General features: G+C 34.6%; 1 protein-coding gene across 1 annotated transcript; it reads left to right on the top strand.

Annotated features, from left to right (window-relative positions):
* Positions 1–39: 39 nt before the first annotated feature.
* LOC131847765 (splicing factor 3B subunit 2-like) lies at positions 40–12,595 on the top strand. Its single transcript, XM_059197410.1, has 14 exons — positions 40–1,047; positions 1,727–1,860; positions 2,078–2,247; positions 2,716–2,905; positions 3,316–3,525; positions 3,944–4,146; positions 5,162–5,312; positions 5,432–5,635; positions 5,898–6,008; positions 7,535–8,185; positions 9,426–9,487; positions 10,052–10,197; positions 11,145–11,377; positions 11,828–12,595. Exons 1-14 carry the CDS (start codon positions 219–221, stop codon positions 11,894–11,896), a joined length of 3,363 nt encoding a protein of 1,120 aa, XP_059053393.1. The 5' UTR covers positions 40–218; the 3' UTR covers positions 11,897–12,595.
* The last annotated feature ends 1,728 nt before the right edge of the window (positions 12,596–14,323 follow it).

Genomic DNA, 14,323 nt, shown 5'->3' with positions numbered 1-14,323 from the left:
TTTACTTTTGTCGGAAAAGTGTACCATAGAGGTACTATCTATGAACTTACATATTAATCTATGCAACATACGCTTAAAATAATTATTCTGTGCTATCTTCCAAAATTAACCTTTTCGTTTGTTTTCTTACGTATGTATTCTGGATATACAAAACAGACTTCTATTATCATAACTGATTCATGGTGATAGTCTAATATAGTGTTTACTTAAAAAATAAAATGGAAGGTCCGCCAGGAACAGGGCCGCCCAATAATAATGGATCTATGGGACCCCCGCCGGGTATGCCTAACTTTCCACCGATGCCGCCTCCTCCGGGAGCTATGGGACCGGGGGGCATGCCACCGCCACCAATGGGTCCACCGGGTGCAATGCCACCGGCCACAACCTCTGGTGGGCCGCCTAATATGCCACCTCCGGGTATGGGTCCACCGCCAGGGATGATGGGAATGGGTCCACCTGGTATGGGTCCGCCACCTCCCGGTATGGGACCTCCCCCTCCTGGCATGGGTCCACCACCTCCCGGTATGGGTCCCCCACCTCCTGGTATGGGACCGCCACCTCCCGGAATGGGTCCCCCACCTCCAGGCATGGGTATGGGGCCACCAATGGGTCCACCTGGCATGGGACAGAGAATGCCACCGAATATGATGCGTGGTGGGCCTAATTTAAAAGGAAATTTTAGCAACCAAGGAATGGATATGGGTCCCCCTGGTATGGGCCCTCCACCAAATATGCCTATGGGTCCATGGGAAGGCCAAGGTCCACCTGGATGGGGCAGACAGGGTCATGATGGACCTCCAGGTTGGGACGATCATGGAGAAGAGCCTGAGGAGGATGAAGGAGATAACGAAGATGTTGGACCGGCACAAGGACCACCCTCGTCTCTTCCTTCATTACTGACTATGAAAATTGACACACCAGAAGAATTTCGAAATAAGCCAGCTCCCCCAGGAGGAGTTGTATTGCCTAAAGCTTTAGAAGAAGCCCTTGCATATAAAGATCAAAGACAAGCTGCTCTAGGGGATGAGAGCCAACCTCAAGATGAAGGTATTATTATCATTCAGTGATCTTCAATATTGTTGGTTGAAGCTGTAAAGGCCATCTATAGCCAACTGCATAAGAATAGTTAAAAAAACTAGAATTAAAATGTTTATACAATTTAAATTGAATCACTTAATGTTTCTTAGAACCATACAGTGATAATCCATAGATTTGGTACAACATTTGTTACTATTTATTGTCCTAAAAGAGGAAATGCACTAGTTTGCTATATAAAAAGGGATTTCTAAATATTTGTTCCTTAATGGAAAGTTTCAAAAGAAACATTATTTAGGATTGTATTTTCTACTTTTGTATAAAGTTTTGTGTATGGTTGACTCCATAATTTGCAATAATATTTTACTCTAATTCATGTGGACAATGCTATGGGTTACATCAGTAGTAGAAGAATTTATAATTGAGCATACAATACTGTTTTTGTGTAGGGGATATTTATAAGTTATCTTCTTGTTATTAACGGTACCTTGGGACTCCGTCAATGGTGTGCTCTTGGGCACACTATGTGGATTTTAGTGGGTAAGAATCCAACACACCACCTCACTGTCGTCCTGGCGGGGAATGGTCTTTTGAAGATTTTTTACACCATAAAAAAAGGGTTAGGAACTGTATTAACTTATTATGTAAGGGTTGATCACCATTTTTTATATTACTTCATAATATTTTCCAGATGAAGACACCCAACCAGAAGCCCCACCAGCACCGGTAATCAGCAGGGAGTATGATGCAGAGGAAGATGATGCAGACTCTGATGATGATAATGTACCTGCTGCCCCACAGCCACCAATTATTTCAAAACAGGAGGTAACTAGCATAATGAATTATATTGCTAGTATAATGTTATTAAAAATATAACATTATACTAGCAATACATATTTGCTTAAGTAAAACAACCTCAAAAACTAAATTAGTTTCTTATGGTTTACATGAACCCAACATATCAGTTTTCATCATAATATTAAACTATTTTAATTCTTAATTAACAAAATTGATTTCTATAAATCATTTAATTTTCTCGTAGACACAATTGAACAAAGCAAATAAAAATAAGAGAAAGAAGAAAAAGAAGAAGGCGGCTAAGCTGAAAAGAAAAGAAGATGCTAAAAAGAAAGATGCTGACAGTGGTACAACAAGCCAAGATGAGGCCAAGAAGAGTAGTGACAAAGAAAATAATAAAGAAGCTGATATTGAGTAAGTAGTTACAATTTAATTTTGAAAGCTTTTACTATACCACATTGCTCTATAACAATAATACTTATTTACACTTTGTCTCACCTATTTCAGCTGCCAAGTAACTTGCTTTGTAGCCTGTGCTTTAGTTAATGGGAATATAAGAATAATAGTAATGAGCCTGGATAATTCACAGAGTGCCATCTATTCCAAAGCTAAACAGATCTTGTGTCATGGGTACAAGAAAACTGATGTAAATACTTCGATACGTTTTTTTTGTAAATACATACTTAATAAACATAAAATACATCCAGAGAGATACAAACAATCATAGTTATGAATACCATGCTAGATTCATAGTAGTTAGTTACTTATTTATATCTTGGAGGCCATCCGATATCTTTATGGAAATCTTATGCTTAATATACTCATAATTATCTACTAATACAATTAATATACATATATAATTAATATGTTTATTTAATTCAGATATGTACAAGAAAATATTCAGTTCCATGAACTAGAGCCAATGTACCGTCAATTCCATCGAATCCTTGAAGCTTTCAAAATAACAGAGAAGAAGGAAGAAATAAAAGAAGAAAAAGATGCACCAAAACCATCAACTAAGCCCCAGGAGAAAGTTCAAGATCAGTTTGCTGTAGACGAAGAAGCTGTAGAGGTAAGAATTAGTTAAATTAATGAATTTACGAAAATATAAATTAAACTATCCCTGAAACTTAAACTTTGTGATATAGTCAATAATGCAATATTAATCTAAATTTGTACAGATTTGCAAAATTCTAGCTGTTACCATGGGCGACTAACGCATTAAATTTCTTTGAAATCCGCTCAACTATTTAGTCATGAAAGTGTAAGAAACAGAGAGACAAAGTAACATATTTTTCACCTTTAAAATGTACTATATCTATAATACATAATGTATTATAGATATAGTACATTTCTGACTATTCCAGTACCTAATTGTTTATAAATGTTTATTTAACAATTAGGTGCTGGAACTAGTAAGGAGTAACTTCAGATTAATTACTTGCCACAGCCAGCAAATTACTGTATTTTCAATGTTAACAGAAAAATGCTGCAGATGAAAAAGAACGCATGTCAAAACGCAAACTAAAGAAGTTATCGCGGCTGTCAGTTGCGGAATTGAAGCAGCTGGTGTCACGGCCAGACGTTGTAGAGATGTATGACGTAACAGCACGAGATCCCAAGTTACTTGTCCAGCTGAAGGCCCACAGGAATACTGTCCAAGTACCTCGACATTGGTGCTACAAACGGAAGGTTAGTACTTAACTTATAATTCTGATAAACAATTTGATTGATGTGTATCAGCTATATTGAACCCAGGATGTTTAAGTACTACAGTAGTCGTCACTTTTTGTTGTTACTTGCTGCTATTATCAAGGTGCGCCTGTCTGTAACATCAGGAACACCTAATAATATCAATATCTATCTAATAATAAATAATAATACTGAATGCGAGACATGATGTGGCCACATTACTTTACAACCGCTGACTCTTCGAATAATTTGTTTTCAAGTTGATCTTTCATCATGAGTGAGTGAATGAAGTATAAATTGGCAAACAAAATGTTAGGTATTGGTCAGGTTCGAACTCACTACCTTTGGATTCAAGTTGGCGTAGTAATGTGACGCTCTTAACTTATTTAACATCTAAACTAATGTAATTCCGTAACAGTATCTGCAAGGAAAGCGTGGTATAGAAAAGCCTCCGTTTGACCTACCAGACTTCATTAAGAAGACGGGTATTATGGAAATGCGAGCATCGCTACAAGACAAAGAGGAAACAAAGACACTAAAAGCAAAAATGCGCGAACGTTCACGGCCCAAGCTTGGCAAGATCGATATTGATTACCAGAAGCTGCATGATGCATTCTTCAAGTAAGTGAAACTTCATTGATGAAATATTTATACTGATTTAATACTTTTTTATTAATTAATTTATCTATTCTGTATTAAATATAGGTACTACTATAGAATAGGGACTTTTCAGAGATAGACTTTGTAAATATCATCTGCGTTGGTACATCTGCTACACATCGGATGAAATATGTAGATACCTATTCCATCAGCAGTTTGCCTGTTGAACTGGGTTCCTGCTGAAGAGTCAGATTAGGCAATTCGCTGCCTTATCTGACTCTCATTAAGAATAAGAGGCTTAACATCTTAATCCTCTAGAATGCCAACGAGAATGGTATTACGGGTGTTACATGATAACTTGATGTCGTAGTGCTGTTCACTGCTCATCAGCAGATAGTCAAATTGTTTACCAGTCTAATCACATTAATTACTGATCAGATTACGATAAATCAGATTGTTCCTTCTCTGGTAACTATAATTCCACATGTTTATAACAAATGAGACCGCAAAAAGGAGTTGTTTTAACTCATATTTTGATCTCACTTGAACCAGTGTGACAACTGGTACCATTTCCCCAACAGTACTGAACTGAAGTACCTATATCAATAGCTAATGCAATCCAAGCAGGAAGAACCAATGGTAAATATATTCTATATTTAATATACATAATATAATACTTACAGACATAAATTTAGACATTTATCATTTAATAAAAACAAATTTTCGTTATCTTTTAAAGTCGTTTTTTCCACTCACCAAAAAGTCAGGAATATTGTCTCCATCTTGCTCATTTAAGATAACAAAGTCACAGCTGTATTGTAAAGTATAAAAAATATACATTATTATTGATATTAGTTTAATTCGCAACAACAAATCGAAATAAGAAAAAAGCAATTTCTACTACTACGTATGTAGTACTTTTCTAGTACAAACTGTGCTTTTTGTTATAATTTTCAGTTAGCGTAATTTTTTAACTTACAATTAGTTATTAATAGAAACAATATTGTATAAAAACGTAACTTTTATTTATATATAGATGGCAAACCAAACCTCGTATGACCATTCACGGCGACCTTTACTACGAGGGTAAGGAGTTCGAAACTCGACTGCGAGAGAAGAAACCCGGAGATCTATCTGAGGAATTAAGGACTGCACTTGGTATGCCCGTCGGCCCTGGCTCTCATAAGGTAAGTTGTAATATGAATAAAATGGGCTGATCTTGTATAGATTTTATTCTATGTACTCATTGCATACACATTTTTTAAAATATCATTAATAATAAGTTAAAAACTTTTTTCATAAATAGGTTCCACCGCCATGGTTGATCGCTCAACAAAGATACGGCCCTCCGCCGTCGTACCCTAACCTGAAGATTCCCGGTCTGAACGCGCCAATACCTGAAGGCTGTGCATTCGGATACCACGCTGGTGGTTGGGGCAAGCCACCTGTGGATGAAACTGGAAAACCGCTATATGGGGATGTATTTGGTCACCAGAATAGCGGTCAAGATGTTAGTGTAGTTTTATTATATTATATAATAGTAATAGTATAGTAGGTCTATTATAATGTATGATATATATAACAGTATCTTATCACGCCAATATGTGTGCGAACTTTTGTAAATAAGTTTGTGTTTGCTAGTTAAATAAGGGCACAGGTAAAATGTGTGCTATATGGATACATTTTCTACTTTGATGATAACTAAAAACAAGGGCAAATTACTTGAATCTTGAATTGAGCCGTTTAATTACAATCCTTATAAAATATTCCAGGATGCAGAAGACCAAGATATCGACAGGTCGATGTGGGGAGAATTGGAGTCTGAATCTGAAGAGGAATCAGAGGAAGGTATGCTCACGTCAGTAAATAATATGCCGGAGTTTGTCTACTTACTTTGTTAAATCAATTTGTTGTTGGAATGCGCTATAACTCGGAAGTTTTTACTGCAATACTCCAAAATAAAAACCAAACGTATACGTAAACACGACGTTTAAATGCCAAGTTCGGTATTAGATGGAGATCACAATAATTTCCAACCATAGCACATAGGTCACTTACGACTTGTGAGCAGCCTACGCTCTATATTCGAGACCACTGGTTTTGTCTAGGTAGGCTTTTATTATTTCCATACATAAATTATCGGAATTCTAAATATGCTAATAAAAATCAACCAAATACTATATCTGTGGGTATATTGCATAAAATGTGTGGTATGATAGATTGTTTTAATTGATGAAAGTATATATCGTTCCCAATATGATCCCTGGATGATGTTTATCAAATATGGAGTATATATATTCTATTATCACACACTCAGTACCTTCTCTAAAAGTCATCAACCGAATACCAAAGCTTTAGTAAATAACCGTATAAATTATTTTGAAAATGGCTAATGACATTATCGAGCTCAGGAAGAAGAAAGTGGACACAGATATTGAGGGGTAAGTTCTCTACTTTTGCAGAGGTAGATTTTGTAAAATGTCTTCATGGGAACTTTTTTCTTTATCTAAACACTCTCTGAAAATTGTTTCCCTAAATATTCGAAGTGTAAATAAAAATAACGATCTGAACATATTCTTGTCAAGATGTAATCATGGACACTTAATAATATTGTCAGAGTGTTGACGTCATATAGATCTTGCCAATTAGCATTTGCTGTCATTTGTTGATTCATGATATATCTAGACTAATTAAACAAAAATGTAGATAGTGGTCTTGTCCGCAATAATATTTTATATTTTAATCCTCATATTAACCATCTTTGTCTGAATATATTCTATATAAAATAATAATGCAAATTATGATTGTCATTTGTTCTATCGATCACCTTCATTTGATTATACAGCAAATTTTTTAAAGCTCCTTGGACTCATTACTAACAAAGCAGTTTTAAACATTTATATATAATTGGAGACTTATATATTTTTACATAAGTAATAGTACACTGGCGATCCCAGATCAGATGAGTACTTGGGCCTGTCTGCCTCCCATGGACTGATCCCCAGTCACACATCAATACCTACTAGAGAGACAAAATGTCTCGATCACAGTTTTACAAAAATATTTGAAAACAAGGTTTTAACTACGTAACTTTTTTTATGCAACCACAAATTGTTTGAAGTTGACATAACTTGACATCTCATACTCACAATATTCGAACACTAAAATCGAAAAAAAGGATAAATTATGTTAATTGACTGGTAATAACATACCATGCACACAATTGAAATGATATTTATATGTCTAGGGATCCAAATGAAGCTACTGAATTGTTTATTCAAGTATTTGTACACCATAATCAAAGAAGGGTAGTTGCCACATTGTTGGAAAGACGTGTATTGGAGATATAGAATTACAAATATTTTTTAAAAATAGTTTAAGGTGTCCTATCTATTTTAAGTTACCTTAGATGGGGACAAAATGTAACGGCTGTGAAGCCGTCATATACGACATATCTTTTATGGAGTGTTCAGTGGACGAGTGCAAAAAATTGTATCACCTGAAATGTTTGGCCATGACAGTGGAGTCGTTTGAAGCTCTTACAGAAGAATACAAGAAGCAGTGGGTATGTCCTGAATGTGTTTGCACTAACCCTAAACGAGATAACTCAGATACGCCTGTCCGGAGTAATTTATTGCTGAACAAAACATTTACACCAGCAAACAATTATATAAACACAGAACGCGGTAATCGTGTGCGACTGAGTGAGGTATCCATGATGGTTAATGACACTAAAATATTAGAAGAACTACGTGAGTACAGCATACAAATCTTATCTCGCTTAGATAATCAAATGAAAGCATATAATCAACTTCAAGATCGGTTTTGTAAAACAGAAATGGAATTGCAAGAATTAAGAAAAAGTATGGCGGTAGTTCAAGAAAAAGCTAACAAAGTTGAGGTATTAGAAGAACAGATATTATTATTAAAAAAGAATAACGAATGTCTGGAAACGGGTTTACATAACACCAAGAGGAACGAAAATGCGTCAATTAAAACGTCTAATATAAATAAGAACTCGATATCATATGCAAGTGTACTGACACAAAACCAACCACAGGTAAATCAAACAAATCAAGGTGTGGCCATAAAACGCATAACATTATCAGCGTTTTGGCTAAGATCCTAGAAAAACCAAAATCGCAAAAAAGCTTTCTGGAACAAACAACATTTTGTCAAACAATCAGTTCGGGTTTAGAGAAAAATTGTCTACAAATGAATTATCCCAATAATGAAACTTTACAATAAACGAAAATGTGTTGGAGTTTTCTTAGATTTGGCAAGGACGTTTGACACTGTGTCCATCCCAAGAAAAATGTGTAAGGTATCCATAATAGGGGATTACCGTTAAAAGAGTTACCTCTGCGATAGATCCCAAATCGTAAGGATTGAGAACAGATATAGAGCAATCGAACCGTCACTTTTGGAAAGAAAGGGTTCGGTCCTTGCACCGACCCTCTTTAATTTATGTAGTCTCTCTAAAAAAACCTATCAAATACAAAAATTGTGAACTACGGATGATATACCGATCGTCAACATCAGCAACTGTCCGTTTGAACTGGTTTGTGCGTCTAATTTGCGATATTTTTATTTTTATGTTGTGTTGTAATAAATTGGCTTGACAAAAATATTCTAACATTAAATCTAAGTAAGACTAAATATTTAACTTTTTCACTAATCAACCTAAGCCTTGATTTTACTTTGTTCCCAATATGAAAATGGAAATTGTGGCTGTGTTACCTACTTAATATTATTCACCACCACAATGGAAAAACTTTAAACTTGATTATCAAATATTATATACTCATTAAAGTGTCATTCGACTGGAGTCCATTATATAAAATTGAATTAAGAGACGATAAAACTAGTAAAAATTTTTATCTTTATGTCATTAATAATATTATGAATAGCTATATCCCAATAAAACACCAAAAACATGATCAAATTCGGATATCTATCCCAACGGTATCTAATTAATTAATAATATAAAATATAAGGCGTCACTTTAGAACGATATAAGTCAGAGTAAATCGCGTATTGATTATGTTGCATTTTCGCTGTGTATATATAAAAAAAATGATACAACAAACTTACGAACGATATAGGGAACGTATTCAAAATCATTTAAAAGATTAACACACAAATACGTACAATCGAAAAGTAAGCCGGTCTCAAAAATATTGAAAAATGGTGTTGTGTTAACACAAATGCGCTAAAGAATTTGCACCATTATTTTCATTCCGTGTATAAAAAAGTATTGTTAAACAATAGAAATGAATGTGAGCGATGCGATGGCACAGGCAGAAGGTGCGAATGAATCGGCACGAGTGCATTTGGAGGCACTAAATCTAGCCGACGTTCGGCAAGCACTATCGAAACTCATATATATAACGATCCTCAGGGCAATATGGTATCCCTGCGTACATTTTTAATGTAATTGTAACTTAGTATAGCCTTTACTACACATCTACAATCTGTGTTTATATAAACAGCGGTTTTTCCTGCGATATGGAAATATATAGTGTAATCCAGTTCCTATATATGGGTAGTGGAAGTGTAGAAATTTTATAGACCAGTAGCAGTTCTTTCTACTCTTTAACTTTTGAGTCAGCAAAAAAAATGTTCAGTCAATTGAGTTCTGTATCTCAGAGGCGCAGCATGGGTTTCGATTACAGTACCACAAGTAATCTAGTGAACTATATGGCTGAACTTATACCAGCTGTGGATGGGGGTAGGCAGGTAAATGCTGTCTATTTTGATTTCGAAAAGCTTTTGATGTCGTTGATAACGACATATTACTTGGGAAGCTAGCGAGTATAGGTTGTACGCCAAAATTTATTAAGTTTTTTTTATATAGTTACATGAGAGATCGATATCAATACGTCGAATATATATATAATTTTACGTCAGATCCCTATTTGGTCAGATCAGGAGTGAGTCAAGGAGAGACGTTGGGTCCCCTCGAATTCACTATTATGATCAATGATCTGCCGAAGGTTGTTCATCATTCCGGATGTCTCCTGTTCGCTGATGATTTAAAGCTCTTTCTCACAGTTGGATCTGCTGCTGATTGTGAAATGTTGCAAAGAGACATAGACAGAGTAGTAGCTGGAGCAATAAAAATAAATTGCAATTTAATACTTCTAAATGTATGAGTATTAGTTTTACTAGGTCGCATAACCCGATCCATTGTAACTATACAATCGAAGCTAAATCGATGAAGAGAGTCACAGAGATGAAAGATTTGGGAGTGACTTTTACAGTTGATTTGTCTTTTAAGAAACATATAATAGATATATCAAAAAAACAATAAGATGTTAGGATTCATATTTCGTACTGTTAATTTTTCAAGTATTACTGTAATAATCGCATTGTACAACACATTAGTAAGGAGCCATCTTGAGTGCAACGCTGTAATATAGGATCCATATGAAATAAAATATAGACTAATGTTGGAAAAAATTCAAAATAAGTTTATTAGGTATATATATATGAGGCAATATGGAGTATATCCCTTGTATCCTTTGATGTATCCCACTCTGTTCGTATTGGGCATGGTGGGATATAATGAATTATATAACAGTACGCATATATTGGCTATTGTCTTATACATATTTAAAGTGTTTCGGGGTCAAATCACCAATTCTCTGGTTCTTGGTTTGATAAGTTTTAGGGTACCAGATAATTACCTGGGGCGGCGACGTAGGCCCCAGTTATTATAAAAGTATATCGCGGCAGAACTAATTTATTAAACAAGGCGCCCATGACACTCGCACTGGCCACTCTCAATAAAATAGCAGAAACAACGGATTTGTTTGTGTGTAGTCTGTGTGAATTCACAAAAACAACATTGTATGTTATATGTTATGTTAACGAATATGTATAATATAGAATTAGATACACTATTGTATTGGGCTTAGGCCTGTAATAATAGTTGTGTAAGTAAATAAATAAATATAAATAAATGTGTAACACCTCTCTAGGCATTTGCAATACTAATAATATGAACACAATATAAGGCAAGCGGTCGGCTGCGGGCGCCGGTGCGGGTCCGACGGCCGGCACTGCCAGCGAGGGCCCAATAGCCGGCGGCGCGGGTGCGGCCGGCGTAGACGTGGCTCTCGACCCGTCCGAGCTGGAGCTGGAGCCCGAGGCGGTGGCGGCGCGCTACGAGCGGCACCTGCGTGAACACCGCCCGCGCGGCCGCGAGGACCTCTCCGACATGTTGGCTGACCACGTCGCCAGGCAGAAGGTGACGATAAAATCACCATTATACACAAATCTACTACTATTTTCTACTAGTGCTAGATTATTTTCTTTACTATGTATTTTTATGCATAAATTGCACGCATACATATACATTATAGCAAGTATGCATGAATCTCAAAGTAATTTATCTCACAAACTAGGTTTTTTTTAAAGGATGATAGTGGAATGGTGTACCCATCTGCGCTAACGGTTTACGCTGGCGGGCATCAGTGGAGGATGATAGGATGAACATGAAGTCAGATCAGTTAGCCCAATGTGACAAATTCACCGGGAATGTAACACGATGGTTTCCAGGGGGAACCGCGTGGAGGTCGATCTGACATGGTACATTGCTAGCAATGAGGTCATTAGTCCACATTACAAACAATCCCCTTCCCCCCTCACAAATAGATTTAATAATACAAATATTCTGAAATGCTTACTTTTGTTGCAGAATAAGAGGAAACGACAGCAGAATACAGATTCAAAACAGGCCAAGAAATACAAAGAATTTAAATTTTAATTGTGATACAAGTATTTGTATAATTATATTATTGTTTGCTATAATAATTACTTCAATAATGATGTGTAACAAGAGATAACACAATCCCGACCTAGAAAGGCTAGTATCCTTATTATATAATTTTCTACAATCAACAAAAATATTATTGTCATGAAGGACAAGAGATAGTTTCTTTTTCATTGATTATAAAAGAATGGTGAGTGGAAGTCCACCTGACGTTGTATATTGCTAGCACTAGCCCCATTTCTAATGACCATCTTCTGCCCCCTCGGGAAGAGATGTTATGAAATACAAATATAGAATGGTTCTATTGTTTTATAGTTAGCTATGTATAATTCTGATGTAACTGCAAATGTTATAATAATAGATCTTAATTTGTTAATTCTAAGAATCAATGTGAATGTAAAATAATGTTTGCACCACCAAAAAACATTTTCTATTACACATACTCAAATTATTATTATTGAAATGCAGCATATTGCGTAAACTATTATTCTACAAGAATATGAATTGTTTATCTATCTGTTTTAATATAATAATAATGGTAGATACTGATAAAACTTAACTTACACATTTTAAGAGCACTGTGGTGAAATGAAAATATTCTTCATCTGCATTTTTCTATAATAAGAAATGTTCTGAGCATTCTTTAGTTGTGTAAGTAGAAGATTTAATGAACTCCTAATAATAAAAGAATTAACAACAATCTTAGTTTTATTTTTTACCTGCATGCAGACGAAAACACGAATAATAACTGGTAATATTTTATTGATTATTATTTCCTAACTTACATACCATAGTCATGATTTGGTTGACTTACATGTAAATTTGTTTGCTAAGCTTTTTAGATTATGTTTTTTGGTCTATAGCTATATCCGTATCAATACCAATGTCGTTCAATGTTATATTTTAATTTACAATGGGATAATATCAGTAATATATATGTAGTATCCTATTATAGTATCTCTATTGTGGCTTATCCTCAAACAGTGTGACGTCATAGTTTGTATTATTTTTAAATAATATTACTTAGTTAAGTTATTTCTCGTTTATAGGAAGTAGTTCGGTACATTATCCATCATATATACATACGAGTACGAACTCAAAATTAGCGCTATATACATAGAAAACACATTTATTTTTAGAACTAGTAACACCACTTCTTCCACAGAGTATACGATTGGCGGGCTTTTCGAAGAAATAGGCGCGAATTGAATAGTTCTCAAAAAATATTTATATTTATTGCTAGTTTCACTGCAAATAGTTTATTTTTCCTTATATAGATAATAATTACGTCGTATATAGTTGTTAAATACCTATCTTAGAATCATGCCTGAGGGGGACGGTACGTCCCGCCTCCGGGCCGAAAAACTTTTCAGATGATTACTAAAAACTTACATAAAACCTGGTTATAGATTAAATTCAAAATGGTGATCCCACACAGTATTTATCACAAATACAAGGCATTGGTAATTGTCTCCTAAGATTACACAATATTATACTAAACATTAAAAATATATTTTTTGAACATTATCTAATACTAACTTATATACATTAATTGCAACGTTACTGATAAAATTAAGCTGTTTTAAAAAGCTTCCTCATATGGATATTAATATTGCAAAAAAAGTAGACGTGGAATATACCTTCGGTTCAGTTTATATTAGTCTGATCCACAGTTTATTTATAAGATAAAGATATATGAATATATGCTCATTTTTACAATGCTATAAATGTTTCATATTTAACCATGGCGAAACTATATCTTTAGTGTTCAATATGTGCAGTCCATCTATGATTAAATCGACATTATTATGGCTTATATCTGGTTGTCTTGTTAAAAAGTATAAAATGGAGGAAAAAATAATAAAATTAAATATGCTCAAGCTGTGTTTTAAAAATTTGCTCTATTACAAAAAACTGATATTTGTTCTAGTTCTAGAAACTAATAATTGACAAAATAAGTTCTGGGAAAAATCCCCATTACCAAGCAAAGATGAAAATAAAGAACTAATTGAAAAAAATTCTTAAAAGTGATCGACAACAGCGCAACAGAAATGTGACATCCTCAGTTATTAAGGATATTTTCAAAAGTGATTAAGCATTTATTAGAATATAGAGATAATAAAAAACCGATTTAATTATATTCTGTTATATTTCGAAACATGGAGAGAGAATTGTCGAGGTTATAACATGGAGCAAAATGGTTACTTGTAATGGAGGTTCGATATTAATAAAAAACGATTTTAAATTATACTTTACATATGAATATGCATCATGGTAGGTTCTATATTATGTACATATCCATCAAAAAGTGGTAGAGGCCTTTTATCAAAAAATAATCTATAGCACTCAAATGCCTGTATAGCCTTAAAAATAAAATCGTGACCTTTCTTGTTATTTAGACACCAGATAAATAATCTCAAC

The sequence above is a fragment of the Achroia grisella genome, unplaced genomic scaffold, assembly GCF_030625045.1.
Source record: "Achroia grisella isolate CSIRO2021 unplaced genomic scaffold, CSIRO_AGI_Agris_v1 utg540, whole genome shotgun sequence".
Classification (NCBI taxonomy): Eukaryota; Metazoa; Arthropoda; class Insecta; order Lepidoptera; family Pyralidae; genus Achroia; species Achroia grisella.
Note: the sequence above shows the minus strand (reverse complement) of the source record. Positions and strands in the feature narration are given on the sequence as shown.

Coding starts and splice junctions, on each gene's coding strand:
- LOC131847765 (XM_059197410.1), top strand. CDS start 219: ATGGAAGGTCCGCCAGGAACAGGGCCGCCCAATAATAATGGATCTATG. Junction 2,906..3,315: donor TAGACGAAGAAGCTGTAGAG/GTAAGAATTAGT, acceptor CAATGTTAACAG/AAAAATGCTGCAGATGAAAA. Junction 8,186..9,425: donor TGACACAAAACCAACCACAG/GTAAATCAAACA, acceptor GCGATGGCACAG/GCAGAAGGTGCGAATGAATC.